The sequence below is a fragment of the Centroberyx gerrardi genome, chromosome 8 (assembly GCF_048128805.1).
Source record: "Centroberyx gerrardi isolate f3 chromosome 8, fCenGer3.hap1.cur.20231027, whole genome shotgun sequence".
Lineage (NCBI taxonomy): Eukaryota > Metazoa > Chordata > Actinopteri > Beryciformes > Berycidae > Centroberyx > Centroberyx gerrardi.
Window position 1 is genome coordinate 12,554,441 of NC_136004.1, and position 18,210 is coordinate 12,572,650.

At 44.8% G+C, this 18,210-nt stretch overlaps 2 protein-coding genes across 2 annotated transcripts in view; one reads left to right on the forward strand and one right to left on the reverse strand.

The window, feature by feature from the left end:
* Positions 1-1,514: 1,514 nt before the first annotated feature.
* LOC139931267 (L-serine dehydratase/L-threonine deaminase-like) lies at positions 1,515-3,993 on the forward strand. Its single transcript, XM_071924733.1, has 7 exons — positions 1,515-1,667; positions 1,999-2,038; positions 2,140-2,279; positions 2,511-2,602; positions 3,207-3,434; positions 3,572-3,696; positions 3,800-3,993. The coding sequence occupies exons 1-7, from the start codon at positions 1,515-1,517 to the stop codon at positions 3,991-3,993; spliced, it is 972 nt and encodes a 323-aa protein (XP_071780834.1).
* Positions 3,994-6,740: 2,747 nt separating this feature from the next.
* Positions 6,741-18,210, reverse strand: part of hectd4 (HECT domain E3 ubiquitin protein ligase 4) — a 42,415-nt gene continuing 30,945 nt past the window's right edge. Inside the window, exons 59-76 of the mRNA XM_071923901.2 lie at positions 17,988-18,193; positions 17,692-17,871; positions 15,640-17,039; positions 15,317-15,524; positions 14,989-15,212; positions 14,713-14,858; positions 14,354-14,457; positions 13,564-13,687; positions 12,671-12,861; positions 12,431-12,577; positions 12,095-12,214; positions 11,831-11,986; positions 11,604-11,707; positions 10,760-10,981; positions 10,471-10,637; positions 10,085-10,280; positions 9,595-9,817; positions 6,741-9,120 (exon numbers count right to left, since the gene is read on the reverse strand). Coding sequence (XP_071780002.1) covers positions 8,984-9,120; positions 9,595-9,817; positions 10,085-10,280; positions 10,471-10,637; positions 10,760-10,981; positions 11,604-11,707; positions 11,831-11,986; positions 12,095-12,214; positions 12,431-12,577; positions 12,671-12,861; positions 13,564-13,687; positions 14,354-14,457; positions 14,713-14,858; positions 14,989-15,212; positions 15,317-15,524; positions 15,640-17,039; positions 17,692-17,871; positions 17,988-18,193 — 4,255 coding nt within the window. The 3' untranslated portion in view covers positions 6,741-8,983. The remainder of the gene's footprint in view (positions 9,121-9,594; positions 9,818-10,084; positions 10,281-10,470; positions 10,638-10,759; positions 10,982-11,603; positions 11,708-11,830; positions 11,987-12,094; positions 12,215-12,430; positions 12,578-12,670; positions 12,862-13,563; positions 13,688-14,353; positions 14,458-14,712; positions 14,859-14,988; positions 15,213-15,316; positions 15,525-15,639; positions 17,040-17,691; positions 17,872-17,987; positions 18,194-18,210) is intronic.

The following is an 18,210-nucleotide window of genomic DNA, read 5'->3' on the forward strand; positions in this document are numbered from 1 at the left end:
CGCAACAAAAACAGCATAATCATCTATTCAGGACTGTTGATTATGGTCACGCCTGCACCAAAAGGCTATATTTACGTTGTGAGACACTGACTCAGTGTTTGAACTGAGCTACAAACGATTTTTTTTTTATTTGTGGAAAGCCCAAATCCCTTTGTTGCTGTAATAAGCAGGTGTTAAAATCCAATTTTGTTATAATCAGTGATGTCAGGACTGCGCCAACTTTACAGCCATGACAGTGACACAGATTTTAAGCCATGAAAAATTGGCTATCGATTTTTGGAAAGCTTAGACATTCCTATGTAGCCCTAAAAAATACTAGTAGCCTACAATATTGTTTGTGTATGTTCTCTCTAGGCAATCTGATTTTTGCATTGGTGCAATGATTTGACTAATTTAGACATTTTCTTATCATGCAAAAGACTTTGTTTTTACTGTGCGCTGGGGTTCTGAATTGTTTGCCTTTTCACCTAGGCCTATGGCTACTTCTTTATAAGTAGTTGAAACTTTTTTCTTCTTCTTCTTTTAGGCCCTGATCCGGATCAGTCAGGTTTGAGCCGTCAGTGTGACATTTTGCTGCCTCTAAAGAGTCTGCTCACGGTGTCCCAGAGGAAGGGAGCCCGCTTTTGGTAGTCGGGGATTGGAGCCAAAATAGTAGCGACTCTTTTGGTAATGCCAGCAGTGCCTGCATCTCCTAGAGGGGAGAGGTGTGTGCGAGGACAGTGTGTGAAATTGTCATCGAGTACTTATATAATTTCTAAGGAGGTGAGATGAGGGTGAAATCCTAATAATAATTTTAAAAAAAAAAACTGGAAAAAAAAAGTTTGCATGAGAACAGGTTCTCTTAGAATAGAATAAAATGTGCCTTTCTGGTGACACTGTGAAATAAAAAGCCAGCTGGTTCTGTTCCCATTCCCATTCCCTGCGACAGTCCTACCAGTCATAGCAGTGGACACAATATGAATACTAGATCAGACTGTGACTCATCCTAAACAAGCTCATGTTGATATCAAATAAAATGGGATGAAATTCCTTATGGGGTGGAATCTCATTCATCTTCCACCTGCCTCATCCTCCCAGTCACTGGGAGTGGTCTGGTGGCAGAGGAGTGCCTAACTGTGATTGGTCTGCAAGTGGGGGGCCCTTTGCCAAGCCCCCAGCAGCACTAGGTATATATATGCAGTCAGATGTGAGGGGCAAAGGAAAAAGGAAGTTTGGAATCATCTAATATCCATCACAACTTCTTGTCTTCTCATCTATTTGAATCAGGTAAGGAAGGGAAAAAAATTACAAGATGTATGCATTCATCAGTGATCTATGTAAAATACATTGAGAGGTAATCACTAAAATAATAAGTTTGATTATTATCCATTGGGGTTATTCAGTCACACCTGCTAACAGTCAAATTTATTTTTTATTTTGATGCTTTTTTGTTTTCTGCCTGGTGTTCAGGTTTGAGTATATTCAGGTGCACCATTTACTCTATTAATGTCTCTGCTTGTCTGCCCCACAGTGAGATGAAGACCCAGCGCCCTCTTCATGTGGCCACCCCAGTGAGGCAGAGCCTCGCCCTGACTAAAGTGGCAGGGACATCTGTTTACCTAAAACTGGACTCGTCCCAGCCCACGGGATCCTTCAAGATCAGGGGCATTGGGCACCTCTGCAAAACAGTGAGTAACTCCTTCCTGTGCCAGGTTCTATCAGTAAGCCAGGAGAGATATTGTATTCCAGCAGGGTGATGGTGTCTCCTCATTTGTTCTTGTTTACAAAGGGCCCAAACAGCTCAATGAGTCAGAGGGTGGCGGTGATGGAGGGAGGAGGAGGAGGGAGAGAGAAAAGATTAGCATATTCCCAAAAGAGCCAGTGCAGACCAGTTTAAAAGGGTCAGCTCCAGCCTGATGATGATCTGCAATCATGTGTTTATAGCCCAGATACTGCAGGGAGCAGCGACTTTAACATGTGAGGGTTTTGACAGTAATGTGTCTTGGGCTTGTCTTGCAGTGGGCCGAGCGAGGCTGCGAGCGATTCGTCTGCTGTTCAGGTGAGCAGCAAATCAAAGGCTACCTTTCAAAAATAATTGTTCCTGGCACTGTTGGTGTGTGTGTGTGTTTATGTCATAACTGATGCTTTGGGTCCTAACAGGAGGAAATGCTGGGATGGCAGCGGCCTATTCTGCCCGTCAGCTTGGGATCCCGGCCACCATCGTGGTGCCAAGTGTCACCCCTAACCCAACAGTGGAGAGGCTGAAGGACGAGGGTGCCAGTGTGATCATTCATGGCAAGGTTAGCTAATCCATCATGTGTCATATATAGGTTATGGTTTGCAAATATGCATCCTTTACTTTTAAAACATTTCAATGTTATGGTATATTTACACCAGTGACATACAGAATTACATTATTTCAGCATAAAGAAATATAAATTCAAGTAATGGTTGGTGTTGGTAAAGATGGTAGAATATTTTAAAAGAGATGTAGTAGTTTCTATAAAGACGTGTTTTCTTTTCTGTTTCAGGCTCTCGATGAAAGCATTGAATATGGACAACAGCTTGTGGCTAACAACCCCGGCTGGATTTTCATCTCTCCCTTTGATGATCCCCTCATCTGGTGAGAAACCTCTCCAACCTGTCTGTCGACTCAGACACGGTTCACTGCTCTTTGATAACCTTTACATTACTGTGTACTCTGTGCAGAAGTGCTTGTCGCAGTAATCTATCTCTCATCAGAAGATAAAGAGGGATAAGTGATAAGATAGATTCCACTCTACACCAAAGGAAATGAAAGTGTTTTAGAATGTTGTGCAAGTTACTGATTGTAGCATCTGTGTTATCATTCACTCCCAGGGAAACACATTTTTGTGTTATTGATAACAGTTGCAGCGGCTTGAATGAGGTGTTATGTCAGAAATGTCAGACATATCTTATCACAGTCATTTACACTAGTAGGGATGCCAGATAATACAAAACGTTTTAGAGATTGCTGAACTTGAGTCATACTAGACACATTTATATGGTGGATGTCACAGTCAAAGAGTCAATGCAACCATAAATAATTACTAATATGGGCTACATCTAGCATGATCAGCATTTTTAAAAAACGCTGTTTCATTTGAAGACAGAACATAGAATTCAGTTCTCAGCCTGCACAGTTTGTCAGGAATGGGTGTTGATTTTCCAAGAATCTGACCAGGCAGGGTTTGGTTTGTGTGCAGGGAAGGCCACACGTCTCTGGTGAAGGAGCTGGAGGAAGAGCTGAGGGAGAAGCCAGGAGCGATAGTGCTGTCGGTGGGAGGCGGAGGCCTGCTGAATGGAGTGGTGGAGGGGCTGCGGCGTGCGGGCTGGGCTGACGTGCCCATCGTAGCCATGGAAACCGTGGGAGCACACAGCCTCAATGCAGCCATGAAGGCTGGTGAGCTGGTCACTTTGCCTGCAATTACCAGGTACAAGACCCACTCATAGACACCATAACACCCAAACAATAGCATCATTATTCAGCCTTTTTTTTTTTGTCCTTATTTCTACTCTTTATGGTAATGGGAACCCTTTGTTTTCTTTGTTTTCTCTGTTTGCTCTGAAGTATTGCCACAACACTGGGCCTGACACGGGTGTCTGCGCAGACTCTGAAACTGGTTGGCGAGCACACCGTTTTCTCAGAACTAGTCACAGACCAGGAGGCCGTTAAAGCCGTCGAACGCTTTGTTGGTGAGTACTACCTGTGTCCGAACAGATGTTTACCCGCCACACATCTAAAATGCCAAAAAGCATCCCTGAGACTGATCTCCCCTCGTCTCTCCTCTATCTGCAGATGATGAGAAGGTCCTGGTGGAGCCCGCCTGCGGTGCGGCGCTGGCAGCGGTGTACTGTGACATTATCAAAAGGCTGCAGAAGGAGGGCAAGCTGGCGCAGCACCTGGGGCCTGTGGTCATCGTGGTGTGCGGCGGCAACAACATCAGCATGGAGCAGCTGAGGAGGCTGAAGAAACAGCTAGGCATTATCTAGCTTGGAGGATCGCCTCAGGTGTTGCTGACCTTTTCTCCGTCCCTCCATTCCGCCATCAACTGGATGCTTTCAACTGTAGATCCATATACGTATTAAACACATTTGGAGCATGCGAACAGGAGACATGTGCCCCATGGGCCGAATCATTCCAGACTGTGACATTCTCCTGAGTGCCGAGACTGACGCACTGATGGGTGAGCTGCTGGAGGGAGTTTGAAAGAGCATCTTGTAAAAATTGTGATAGTTATGAAGAGAGATGCTACTCTGGCAGAGGGAGTTGTTGAATAGAAAGACCTCTTTGAATGAAAGAAAAAAAAAAACTTGTTAAAAAATACACTGAAACATTGAGGTTGTATTCACATTTTAGCATGTTTTATGTAAAAGTGAGTGTATGTTGTTCTCCTGCTTTTGTACTTTATGAGATGTATTTAAGAATTAATAAATTATATTTCCTGAATGTCCGCGCCAAAAGACTTGTTTCCCTCCCATGACACGTTTGTCCATCATGCCTGCAGTTGGCATGTAAAGCCCAGGACATTCTGCTCTCTACAGACTCCAGCCTCTACCACACAACATTCCTGCAAGCTTCTCATTTGGTGTTCACTCTCCGGACCACATTGCACTTAAACACACAGTTGGACTTTGCTAACAGTTTTATATTCATTCCTTAAAGGCAAATCTGGAATATCTGGTAACAGCCAAGACATAGGTGAAAAGACAAGCAATTTAAACGCCTGGTTAGCAGATACAATATTCTGTTATCACATGCCTGTTCACTGCAGCATGTGATGGGGTTGAGCTGGTTTAGGCTTTCTCTGATATCTAAAATATCAGCTAAAATTATAAAATGTACAGTACTTTGTACATATGTAGTGAAAAGTTTATAAAAAAAGACTTAAGCCAGGCAGTTTTGGATAATAGTCCTTAAAAAATATGTATTTTTGTTTGTCACAGGGCTTCTGTGTTTTTATTTGCTTTCTACTTTCCTAATACGTTTCACAAGGCACCATGTTCACACAGACGTGCCATGACTCTTTAAATATCAAGTCATTTATGAGCAGAGCAGCGAGCAAAATAACTTCAAAATTGATTGATTGTGAAATTTTTCTGAAATTTTGCACATTCCAAAACACACACCGGAATACTGTCTCATATGAGTATTGGTATGACCTTGGTAGACCAAATGGAAAGTGATTATTTGGACTATCAATTTAAAGCTAATTTAAAAAGTCTCCCCTACACCATTAAACTATCTATAGCACCAAGGAGCCTGTGATGTAACTCAGTTGTTCATTACATCATAAGAAACACTTGGTATGTATCCCGTCCTTGAACATGAATTGTGATTCTTTTTAAATATAACCTGTAACCTCTAACAAACCAGTCAGTGAACTCACTTGACACAGAGGGTGTGTTTCCCTGTACTTTTATGTTTCTAACGGTGATGAATGTATTTGAGCAGCAGTGTACTCCAGCCAGGTCAAAATGCTGTAATATGACCTTTGGGTCGCCTAAGAAGCTGTGTTAATGGGTCAGCCTCAAGTTTCAGAGGGACCACAGCGGAAGTCTTCCACACCTTTTGAATGCACTGAACTTCCCGTCATTCAATTGGCTGGATTGTTAGGGCTGTGACCCGTTCCTGCTGTTTCATTGGTCGGGAGGCCATTAAAACAGGGGTGGAGGGCCCTTGCCTCTGGAGGAGAAGAGTCAGCTGCCAGTGGGCAACAGTTGATTGGTTCCCCCATCAAACCGACCTGTCAACATGTTGAAAACATTCCTGGAATTCCTCCATGGTAACCTTCCCTGTAGACCTAGCAGTCTACAGGAAAAAAGCAACAATCAGCTCAAAACTAAAGGAAAAATCAACCCCAAATTACTAAATGACTTATATTTCTGGACATAAAATTGATTGTGTTACCAGAGAATAGTACTATTGTGCATATCGAGTGCACTGTAGAAGTTTACACTGAGCCTGGGTATTAGAAGTTCAAGTATTTGTCATTTGTGATACAAGTGCAGCCCTCGAGCACCACATCTACTCCATAGTAGTTCCATTGGGTGGCGAAGTGAATCTTGCAGACTTGAATGAGACATATCACCTGAAATTCCACCTAAAAACACACAAAATACCATATCAGAAACCAGATCAATTTCTTCGGGCTTTGTTGAAGAAATTCAACTTTCAAACTTTATTTTTAGGTGTTTCCCCTTTGAGTATGGCACAAAATGGGGCTCAATGTATAGCACAGGGAAAGTGATAGGTCAGGGTAGTGAGTCAGTGAGGAGCATAACTGAGATCCGGCTAGAACTGGCCAAGCCCGGCACTCGCTGCTCTCAAAAGGTGTCTGGTTTACAGGCAGTGATGTAACGAGACTGGGGAGCAGGGCCTTACATAAAAAGCATGACCAAAAGGAGGAAAGAGGATAAAAGCCTGCTTCATTCATCATGATCAACACTCATCCATTGTCTATGTGGACACATGACAAGTCTGTTATACAATTTGCCTGCCTTTTCAACACTGCACCCTCAGAATTAGATTCAAGTACGTAAAGCACCCACTCTTTGGGGATTTTGTATTTGAATACATCTTTGGCTGTAACATGCTGTATTTTACCTGAATACACTGTTTGTATATCTGAGCAATATCTCAAAGAAAACTGAATTTAGCAAACCATAACACAGAAAATTCAGTGTCTACGTAAACATGCAAAAAAAGATTCAAAGCAGGATTATCACCAAACAGCATCTGTACATCAAGACATTTCTTTATTGTGACACAGAAATCTCAAACGCCATCTGATTCTTTACATCTGTATAATCCATTTTAGATATGTGTTAAGTTTCTGATGTGCAGAGGTAAGACAGTAAAAGTTAAGTTAATGCAACCATAAATAATTGTAATAAATATCAAGTAAATGTACAGCACACATTTTCTTATCGCAACACCTCTTTGTATGGATATGTCCTTTTTATGATCTTCTCCACTCCCCCAAAGGAGGAAGTAAGAGAGAGAGAGCGTCCCTGTTAGCAGCGGTAAACCCTTCAAAAGAACAGAACCAAAACCAAACTTGCAAGCAATTCAACCATCCAATATACATGTCAAATATCAATCATCGACTTCTGTTGTGTTCTTCAGTTCTATCCAAGTAAAATGGCGATTTTACTCACACAAGAAAACATGTTTCACCATGAGTAGAAGAGATAGAATCCATCTGAGTACAAGACAAAGGTGATAGATTACTGGTAATTTCAAAATTCGTAAAAAATAAAAACCCAACAAACTGGATATCCAACAGACATCTCCTAGTTTGCTCATTTTAGAATCTTTTCATGGAAGAGTAGTGCAAACCAAAAACAAAAATTATAAGGTGAAGTGAATTAGCAATTAATAAAAACTGCCGTCAAACATAACTTAAAAGTCTATTTACATTATTTTTTCTGTTAAGTTTTTACACAGCTAAACATTTGGTTATGGGTAAAATGAACAAACAAAAACAGCAGAATCCTGTTCTTTCATAAAAGAAAACCATTGAAAGGCAGAACTTAAGATAATCCGCCGCCCCCCGGTGTGTGTGTGTGGATTGTGTATGTTGGGGAGCGGGGGGATTCGTTGCACATTCAGTAGCAGTAGCACACAAGCAGTGTGGGAGAGCAGCTCGGGAGAACAACATCTCCCTCCCATTTCACAAAGCAACGCAGGTTTCATAAACCCGAATGCAAGTATAGCAGACCCAGCAACCAGCGGGGCTCCCCTGGCATCCAGGTAGAGCTCCAGTCTACCTGACCTACCATGCTGCCACAGCTACTAGGATATTTAAAATCAAAGAGCAATTTCATAAACTAATAGATTAATATGACTTTGTACATGACTTAAATACCCTCTCTTCAGAGACTTGAATAAAATATATTCACTGTTTATATAGGCAGATAAGTTAGTTTCGTCCATTAGCAGTTCTTTTTTTTTTTTACAGGCAGTAACTACATAATATCCTATACAGCACTTGTTCACATGTTCTGCCTGCTGATAGCTGATGTGGTCAGAAATAGGCAGCATTATAGAGTTCCTTTTTCTGATAGTAGGCGCACCTCCATCTCAAACATCAAACCAAGACCTCTTCATTCTACAAATCAGACAAATCATTAGGGTTCTCTTTTCACACACAGTCAGCATCACCCTCTCCAGAAAGAGGTACCTGTAGTAAAGGCATGTATCAGAGCGTCTCCCACAGAGGGGAGTCAGAGGGAGGCAGCTAGGTTAAGCATTAGGAGATTAACAAAATGTATATGCTTTCCTTGCAAAGTCCAGCAACTGAGACTAGGACTCCTTTTGCTGAGACCAGTCAAACTGTTTTTATTTGAATATTAAAATAGTAGCACAGAAAGACAGTGCAGCACACATGAATTGAACTTGCAATTCTAAAGTGCTAGTCTGATGTCATCCCATTAAGCTGTTAAATTCGCAAAACATGACCTAACCTCGTAATATTCAACCTAGGGAGGCAGTTAGGACTAACCCCTCTGTAAAAGGTGGGGGGTGGGGGAAGATGGGACGAAACGTGGAGAAGGCTAACAAAAAGAGAATGCACTGTACCGTGTCACAGTTGTGCACCTCGATGCCATCCTAAACCTCAGTGCAACCAGAACAGACACTGTCAACAGTGTCAGGACTAGTGGGGATAATCTCCCTCAGATTCCTCCAAAAATACACATCAAACATACTCCTGAAATGCGCAATTTGTGTAATATGTGTATTTGTGATTCAAATGAAGCAAGGGTACACATGCAAAACATTACCAGTAAAATAAAAAAAAAGTTTTTTATGGAGCAGCAGAGCATAAAGGACTTGAGCGGGCTGTCTCAGAGGAAGGTCCAAGAGAGTGGGGGGTGAAGGTGGGCAGGGGAGGAAGGTTAGGCAGAGGGGGGGGGGGGGGGGGCAGAGGGGTGGACTGTCTGTTCAATGAACGGAGGAAGCGGTGTTTATCAAGTCGTCCTAGCCGCTGAGTGGGTCCTCGCGGTAGTGTATGGCATAACGCAGTTTCTCCAGCATCACATCCAAAGAAGTGTACTGGGGCAGCTTCACCATGAACATGCAGGTCTCCACGCGGATGTAGCGCGAGTCTGGCTGACCTGGAGGGCAGACAAACAGGAATGTGTGTTAGGATAAACCAGCTACTACCTCCCTTCCAACGTGAGTTTTGTCATGCATGTTTGTCCCCTGGAGGTGTTCATGTAACTGTGGGAGGCAAATGAGTTGCTGTGGAACAAGTGTTGAACATGATGACACGCATGGTCTTGTTTAGGTGATAAAACAATAAAAGACAATAGAGTCTTTGCAGAGACACACTGTGAAGGATATACAGTACAACAGCACACATCAGAGATCATCAGAGAACACCTACTAATTTACAGACACAATAAAGCCAGGGTGGACGAAAATAGCAAACAAGATGTTCAACGCCTGTCTAAGATTGAAAGACAATATGAGCTGCTATGATAATCACTATCAGTGTTTCTGCACAAAGAGGACGTCGAGCAGAGATAGGAGTCCTCGTGTCACACTTCTGTCTGTCCTGCAGCTTCGCCTTCCGCTTCGCTTATTACCTGCTGCTCCGTCAGGAGGGGCGATCTTCATGGGGTACGGCGGAACGTGGGCGGTGTCGGGCCCCCCGTCCTTGCAGGGGCAAGTGAAGGGGATGCGCTCCTGGTTGCAGGCGAACTTGATGAACTTACAGAGCTCTTCCTGAGTGAACATCTCCAGGGCGGTCCAGAAGAACTCAATGTGCTGGTCTGTCTCCATCAGACCCACCTGATACATAGTGTGAGCCTGCAGAGGGAGAGAGCAGGATGCATTACAATTAGATGAGATTTATGACTAACCTATATGAAAATAAGGTTTATTTGAAGTAAGACCCCATCCTCAGTTCTGACTGGCTGAGTAATGTTGGAAGCCCTTGTTAAACGCATGATAACTGCACACCTGTGTCATTGCCTAACATTTAAACATTAATGCACCAACTGAAAACCACCACTCTCTCTTGTAAAGTAGTAAAACTGATTCCAATATGCAATTTCACAGGCAAGTATGCATTACCTTGAGGAATTCCAGGTTAATGTAAGGCAAGCCGCAGGTGCGCAGCTCCACCTCTAGGGGGCTGAGCATGGTGAGCAGCTGCATGGGGATGATGGAGCCGAGCCCCGCACGCACCGCCGTCATACACTCCACGTTCTGCAGCTCCCTCAGACGGAGGCTCCGCACCGCCCGCGCATACACATCCTTATTCTCCCAGCTAAACACACGCAAACAAGCACCAGACAAGGATGAAGAGATCAGACCACAATAAGATGGGTTTTGTAGATTAGTAGAAACGTGATAAAGAACTGAAAATGACAAGTGATCCCACACTGCGCACAGACGTTAACAGAAGTCTACAGGCAAAAAAACCCCCAAAAGCATCGATCTGAGCAAGTTCCCTGTACCTGACAGTGAGGCTGCGACCTCCCTGACACAGCTCCACATCCTCTCCAGTCATAGTGATGTAGGTGAAGGTGCAGCAGGGCCGGCTGGGGGAGTCGGGGCTCTCTCCTGAGTGGTGCTGGGACGAGATCTCGGCGCACAGGGCCTCCAGCTCCGCCTCGTCACTCACCTGGAGGGTCGGAGAGCAGGGGTCATGATGAACTCGGAATCATAGTATTGAAATAACTGGTGCAGAAGTATTATTGACTCATCAGGAGCAGGCACATGGGATAAACAGCACTCATTCCTTACATTGTCAAACTTCTTGACATAGTTGTAGGTGAGTAAGTCGGCCTCCTGCAGGTCCTGCTCTGGGTCCAGCGGCTCACCCACCAGACCTTTCCAAAAGGAGCTCAGCAGGTCCAAAGGAAGCGGTACATCTGCCCGAATGGCAATGCCAAGCAGCTGGCCAAAGAAGTGCAGCAGCTGTTCCTCCGCATAGCTGATAGGACAAGGCGTCAGGATGTACTTCCCCTGGGGAAAACAGACAACAGCTAAGTGATTCAAATTATGCCATCAGTGATAACAAGTTGTGCTCAGCCAGAACAGATTCTAAGAGTGACTGTGTCCTAGGGATGGAAATTTTTAGTAATCTAACTGGCATTTTAACAACAAATATGAAACCAATGATTTGAGAAATAGAAATACACTCAAACAGACATCTGAGAGCTGTTTCTCAGATGTTATCTAGCAACTCAACTGTAGCCAATCTGCTTTTCTATTGTGCCTGGAACACTCCAAGTTCTTAATATAATTCAGCAACTGTTTAAATCTCTCACCCACAACAAAGCTTAGTGGCAGCATGTCACTCACTGTTATTTTTTAGCAGGCTGAGTAGAGTCAGATGATGAATTTTCATTGTATTTATTAATTTGGGCAATTTTCCAGCTGTGGGGTGGGGAGCAAGGCAGCTAGATGTAAAGGAAACACTGGTTCCTGGACAAATATTTCAAACTAACCCTAACCCATTTTATTAATCTAATCATGTTTGTGCACTACCATTTGTGCACAAGCGGACATCTGGTGAAGTACAATGTCTCTAAAATGCCAAAAATAAGACATACAATTGGTCAGATACCGTAAAACATTTCTCTACCTTGTTACGGTTGGCTGCAGCGCTGGGGCAGGGGAGCAGCAGGGAAAGAGCAGAGCTCTGTAACTCCTTACACACCTGCCATAGGAAGTGTCTGAAGGAGCCACCTGGGGAGACACAGACAGTTTCATTGGAATAGCTCATAGAGCTTGGTCTGAAAAAAACAGTTTAACAGGTAGAAGAGTGCAAGGCAGTAGTGAAAAACAAAGACATAAAGGCGGGATCCTAACTGGTGCCATGGACTTCCTCTCCAGTGAAGCGGATGTTGAAGGCGTAGGTGGGATCTCCTCCACTGGCCAGTTTCACACAAAGCTGGGACGAGGGCACGCAAGACAGCTGCCGTGCTGCCTGGCAGAAATATGTATTCTCTGACGATCGGATCTCTCCTGAAGGACACATGCCAGAGACACACGCACAAAAAATGTTTGCAAAGTTTTAGCACAAGTGACATATAATGGGCAAGAGAAAAAAACATAAGTGAAGGGAATGCCTACCTCCCACAATCTCCAGAGGGTCCAGTGTAATCTCTGGGGCAGCGTGGTCAGCTGTCCGCTGTACCGTGGCATTCAGTACTCTGTTCATTACAGTGACCTTAGTGTCATAGAAGACTAGACCTGTAACAGGTGGAGATAGAAGAGGTGGAAGAAGAGGTGTGAAGGACAAGATCTGATCAGACTGACTCTGTTTTGGTATGTTTATCAAGGCGAGTTTCCTAAATAGGTCAATGGACTGATACAGCAACACCAGCACTGCAACTTGACCCACATAGACAGTTGGCTTTGTGCCCTTGACCTCCCAGATCTGTGCTGAGATGTTGAGATCTCGCTCACCTTTAGCCTCACATAACAGCGCTGCAATGCTGTTTTGATAGGTTTGTGTTTGTCTAAGCTCCACTAGTGGCAGGAAGAAACTCTCCAGGGTGTTGTTGAGGGACTGCAGCAGAGCAAAGCGCAAACGCAGGCTCTCCACAGGCACATCTACAAAGACAAACATAAATCAGAATGAGTAAACAAGTGTGCAGACATGCTGTACTACACAGGCAGTGACAAGCAAACCAGCGGGCCACTTACTGAGCAGGCTGGCCACACGTGGGTCAGCGGTATCACTGGGGTCCAGGTAGACCTCATGGGGGTGTAGTCTGGCCGGTGTGATAGCCAGGTGACGGCACAGCCTGTTGATGTACTGGACCAGAGCCACGTCCATCTCCAAACTCCACTTCCTACAGGCCTTCTGGGCATGACGAGTGTCTATACAGGTGCACCTAGTACAGAGGCATTGCTGCTGTTAAACACAGAGCTCCCACTGTGAAGTTAACGGTGTCAAAAATGAACAAAAAATGTTCAAAAATGAACATGCAGTCATTTCCCTGGAGATAAACAGTATTCATCACTTTGAACTTGAACTCTGAAGTATGAACCTCAGGCTTCTTTTTAAAATGTGCACACTCATTCCAAAATGGTATAAATAAATTTTGGGGAAAAAATTATGCATGATGTTCATTCTTCCATATTTTTTAATATTGATCAATATTTGCCTGTGAATATTACACAGACAATTATAGCCTCTGCTTTTTAAGTGAAGGTAGGTAATAAGTTTCAGGTCAGCAATTTGTTTTATTGTGGATTTTTCATTTTGGAATTAAAATCTTCCACTGGACATGTGGACAAGTGCTTTTTATGTAATTAAATAAGACAAAATTAGCCCATATTTCGACCTTACTGAAGCCTGCTACTTTTGCATCTTTGACAATTTCATTAGCTTATAGAGTCATTAAGTAATGTCATTAAGAAATTGTCCTAAATGCAGCAATAGGCTGGCCTAATGTTGTATCCCTCCAAACCAGTATTCTTCCTTTAATTTTGAACATAGCGGATAAAGGCTAACTTCAAGTGTATCGCAATGAAATGAGAAGTGCGGCAATTAGAGAAGTGCGGTGGGGGGGGGTCGACTTTACCAGTCTCACCTTTCAAAGTGGAGGTCATAACCACAAGCCAAAATTGCCCTCCAAACGCTACGGATGTCCTGCTTGGCACGGTCCACTGCAAACTTATGGAAGCCCTCCAATGTCAGGTACTTCTCCTCTGGGACTGAAGAAGAGAAAGTGGTATGTGAGGCGCAGCAGAAGTTCTCAGCTCCTGGTTTCACAACAATTTACCCCTGTCTTTGAAGTCGCAAACCAATACATTAGATATTATCATATTATGCAAAGTATTCTTTAGATGGAGGGAAAAAAAAACATATATGCCTAGGCCAATTCAATTCAGATTTGGTGATATGACAATTAAATCATCACTAAAATCTGAAATCATCTTTACAGATTTTAAGGCCCAAATATTTCCCCAACATGAGACTACATTTTCCTCTTATATTTGATGTGAAGATATCAGGATCATAGAAGTATCCCACAGCTGGGACGGCAGCCACAGTAAGCCCAGAAAGAACGTATTATTCAGAGAAAACAGATTATCATAGCCAAAAATAAGCGAGGGAATGGGGACATGGTCGATTCTGCATACATCTGATATGGAAGTAGGCTCAAATTAAAGATAAAACGGTTAGCCTCATTCTTAAGGGACAAAATTGAAAAGATTAAACCGTTCTTGGGAGCATTTTGCAAAGATTGTGTGAACTCCACTTTCTATCGTTTTGATCCACAATAATCTGTCTTCCATCTGTATGAAGTTTTCACTTGATGTGCAAGTGTATTTTCCTTTGATTGTGTAGTTAACAAATGGTGCGTGATTATTGCCAACCTTCAGGCTTCTTGGCAGGAGATTTTTCCACATCTTTCTCATCAGGTCTGGATTTCTCAGGAGACTTGGGCTTCAGAACCGTCTTCTTCTCACTCAGTGCAGTCCTGGCAGAGACAAGCATAACTGGCCGTGACGACAGGCATAGCTCCACAAAATATGGGTGTTGCCTTGGGTGTTACATTGTGTTATGGAAAATTGAGATTGATCCATTTGCAAGTTCTAGAATTTATTTGCTTAGGGTTCCAGATTGCACATGTGACTAATAAATTCACTTCATTACCAGATCAAAGTGGAATTGTATCTGGAAAACATATGTGAAAATCTTGCACTTCATATTTGTGGTTTGAGAAATGACTCACCTGACACTGTTGAGCACAGACTTCTCCTTGGTGGGAGGCTTGGTGATGGGCCTCTTGGTGCTCACCACCTTGCCTTGGTGCTGCTCTTTGCCTGCCTTGCTGTACTTGTTCTTGTTGGGCTTGGGAGTACCATACTTTCGTAGAATCTGCGAAAAAAAACCATCTTTGCTTAATCACTGTGAAATCTTGTGTTGTGAAAAACATGGATACACAAATATATGAATGTCTGTACTAGAAAGTGTACATATGGGTTATTGAACACTTCTTGCGTTATACCTGAGTTAGCTGGTCCTCGAGTACTTTCTTGGGAGGCCGAACATTGGTGAAGAAAACATGCAGCAGGTTTCCAGGGGTCTGAGAGTTGATCTGCTCCTTGCTGAGGTAAATGTCAGACACTTTAACTGGCTTGGCCGGCGTGAGGCTCAGCATCTGCTCCGAGTGCACACAGCTCTTAAAGATGTCTGTGAGAACATCTCGTGCTCCAGGTACGAGCTTGTCCCCTTGAATCATGGAAAGAGATCATTTAGGAGGATTAAGTATTTTGAGATCAAATATCACTGTCTATAAGCAGAAAATATCTAAACAAATAGAATGAAATACCAACCTCTGATGGACTTGTCCAGAAAGTAGTCTTCAAGTGCAGAGCTTCCCTGTGTGTCAAACAGGCTTTGGTTAACACTGGAGGCTGTGAGGATCTCCTCATTGGTCAACTCCATCAGCTCCTCTTCACCTTCCAGACTGGACAAGCCAATCAGGTCACTGCTGTTGAAAAGACTGGCACGGATTTTCTCCACTTTTGCCCGGGATCGAACCTATATTCAACAAAGAGAAAGATAAGTGTTTCTCCTTACTGTACTCTTGCTTACCTTCTATACAACATAAAACCAAACAGACAAAATGTATTATGGTATCTCTCAAACAACCCACCTCAATGACAGCATAGCCCTTGATGGGCCTGGCCATGATTGCATTGCTATCCAGTGAGGTGACTGTGTACATGGAGCCCCCATCTGACACTGAAGCTGTTTCTGCACTGTCCAGAGGCTCCCCCAAGCTGCCAAGACTCCCCAGGCTCCCCGTGCTACACAGGGAGATATCAAGGCTCTCCTGACTAGAAACAGTGTGGGGGTCTAGGGGGCCCTGCTGGGGGTAGGTGACAGCAGAAGCTGCAGCAGCAGGGGTGAGAGGAGGCGCAGCTAACAACTCCTGATCCACAGAAAGTTCACTGGCTGTGCGGGAGACCCCCTGGGAGGAGCTGCAGATAGAGGTCTGGCTGGTGGAGGCCGAAGCGCTCACACTCATAGCTGGAGTCACACTGCTGGAGCTGTCCGGGCTCTCGGGACCTCCATTATTGGGGAAGGGACGCTCGGGCTCAGGGCCCGCCTTGCCATCCTGAGGGCTGGAAACCCCAGCTCCAGCCTTGGGCTTCTTGGGGTCTTCTTCCTGCAGGGGGATGAAGATCTCATCTTTGAAGAGCCCCCCATGGGCGTTGCAGGCCCTGCGTATGGCACTACGAACCACGGCCTCCTCCAGGTGGGTGGGGATGCCGGAGAGCACCAGCAGGCGGCTGTGGGCGGTGGGACCCACCAAAGCCTGGCAGGCATCTGTCACCGCATCGCTGGTCACACTCAGCCCCTGGGGGTCCTTATTGGCAAGGTGTCGCAGGATCATGAGGAGAGTGAGGCCGCGGTGGAACCACAGCATGTCCTCAGGCTTGCTGCCCGCCATGTTGAGCAGGGCACTGTCGCTCTCCGATAACCGCGTGCCTCCGCTTCCCCGTTTCCCAGAGGCTGCCGCTGCCACTGCGGCTGCTGCTCTCTCGCGCTTCATCTTCACCTTCTTACGCTTTGACAGAAGGCTGGGGCTCTGGGGTGTCTGGCCTGGGGACGATGACGAGGATGAGGAAGAGTCGCTGAGGTTGGGGGCGCTGGTGGAAGACAGGGCTCCCACTGCAGAGCCTCCTACATTGAGGGGTAGCGTGACCTCTGCCACAGCCAGACACACCTCCATCAGAGCATGGAAGTAGGTGGAGAACCGGCTCTGCTCCGCCCCCAGAGCCAAGGCGACGCCCCCGGACGAGGAACCCCCCGCCCCGGCCCCACCAGCCGTCCAACCCTGAGTCTCCCGGTCATAGAGCTTCCGGAGCTCCGTCTGTAGGGCCATGAGTACTGCCAGGCAGGGGTTCAGCAGCAGAGCAATGGAGCTGGACAGGCCAGCGGGGCTCTTGCGCTGCTCCAAGTGGTGGATCTTGCGGAAGAGCTCAGCTAGCAAGTGGAAGCTGAGTTCCTTGATGGAGGGAGCCAGATCAGTGGTCCACAGCAAACCTCCTAAAACAATAAGAGAGAGAACACAGAAAATATTGAAAGTTATAAAGTTATAGATGTATTCTGGGAAACCATAGAGATGAATGTTTGCATGTTGGGCAGGATTTATCATGCTAGGTTTGACAGAATGCAGCATTCACTTCATGATTTGTAGGTTCTGCAAGTGGGGACCTGTCCACCAATCATCACCAATCATCAGAATTTTAACATGAAAATTCCAAATATGGAATTAGTAGTGAAGGATGATGATATGTGGCGTGAACAAGCATGAACCTCCTAACATTTTGTAAGCTTGGAAGCAAAAGGTTTAATCTGGGTGGAGTGCAGTTCTAAGATATTGAGCATCAAAGATTTGACATCCCAGCTGGCAAAACTACACAGGCATACCACACAACCACAGTATAAATTAACATTCAAATAACATTATTTAAGTATAAAATAACATTCAAATCATGAATATGTGGATAACAATTTGGATTAAAAAAAAAAGTCACATAAGATTTATCAGGGCAAGTTATCATCTCTTGTGCCTGCTAGGTTGATTATAGAGTAAGATTTTATTATGGTTGCATTATACCAATATATGCAAGCACTACAAAAGCAGACCAATAAATCAGGCCCATAAATTTGTTTTAATGACTTGTGTTCCACCTACCTAGCAGTTCTACCACCTGCAACAGCACAGATGAGGGCACTGTGTCCAGCTCATCCTCTGATCGCTCACTGCCCTCGCCCAGCTTCCACGTCAACAGCTGCTCGGCAAACGCCATGGCCAGAGGGAACTCCAGTGGCAAGGAGTGCAGCACCAGCACAGCACCAGGAGGTGGCGACACCCCTACAATCAAGAGAAAAGGATCTCAGTTTCAATCTCATGCCGTAACGGATACGTTTTCCTCACGCAAAGCGGAAACAGCCTGTATGAAAATCCTTTTTGGAGGGCTAGATACTCACCCAGTTTGATGTGCACCTTATCAGTGGGGATGATGACGGAGGGGTATTGGTTGGTGGTGGGAGGGGGAGTGAGGCCTGTGTTGGTAGGCGAGGCATCCAGGGGATAGCACACCGCCTCCATCAGATTTAACTGTCCGTTTCTGCGTACTTTGTGACCCAGGCCATACACCATGACTCGTGCCCAGGGAGCCTTGTACAGGCTCGAGCTAATGTAGTGGAAGGG

Bases quoted from the DNA above. Each gene is read 5' to 3' on its own strand.
- LOC139931267 (XM_071924733.1), top strand. From the start codon at position 1,515: ATGAAGACCCAGCGCCCTCTTCATGTGGCCACCCCAGTGAGGCAGAGC. The intron at 2,280-2,510 runs GTTAGCTAATCC...TTTCTGTTTCAG, and splicing joins GTGTGATCATTCATGGCAAG to GCTCTCGATGAAAGCATTGA. The intron at 3,697-3,799 runs GTGAGTACTACC...CTCTATCTGCAG, and splicing joins AGCCGTCGAACGCTTTGTTG to ATGATGAGAAGGTCCTGGTG.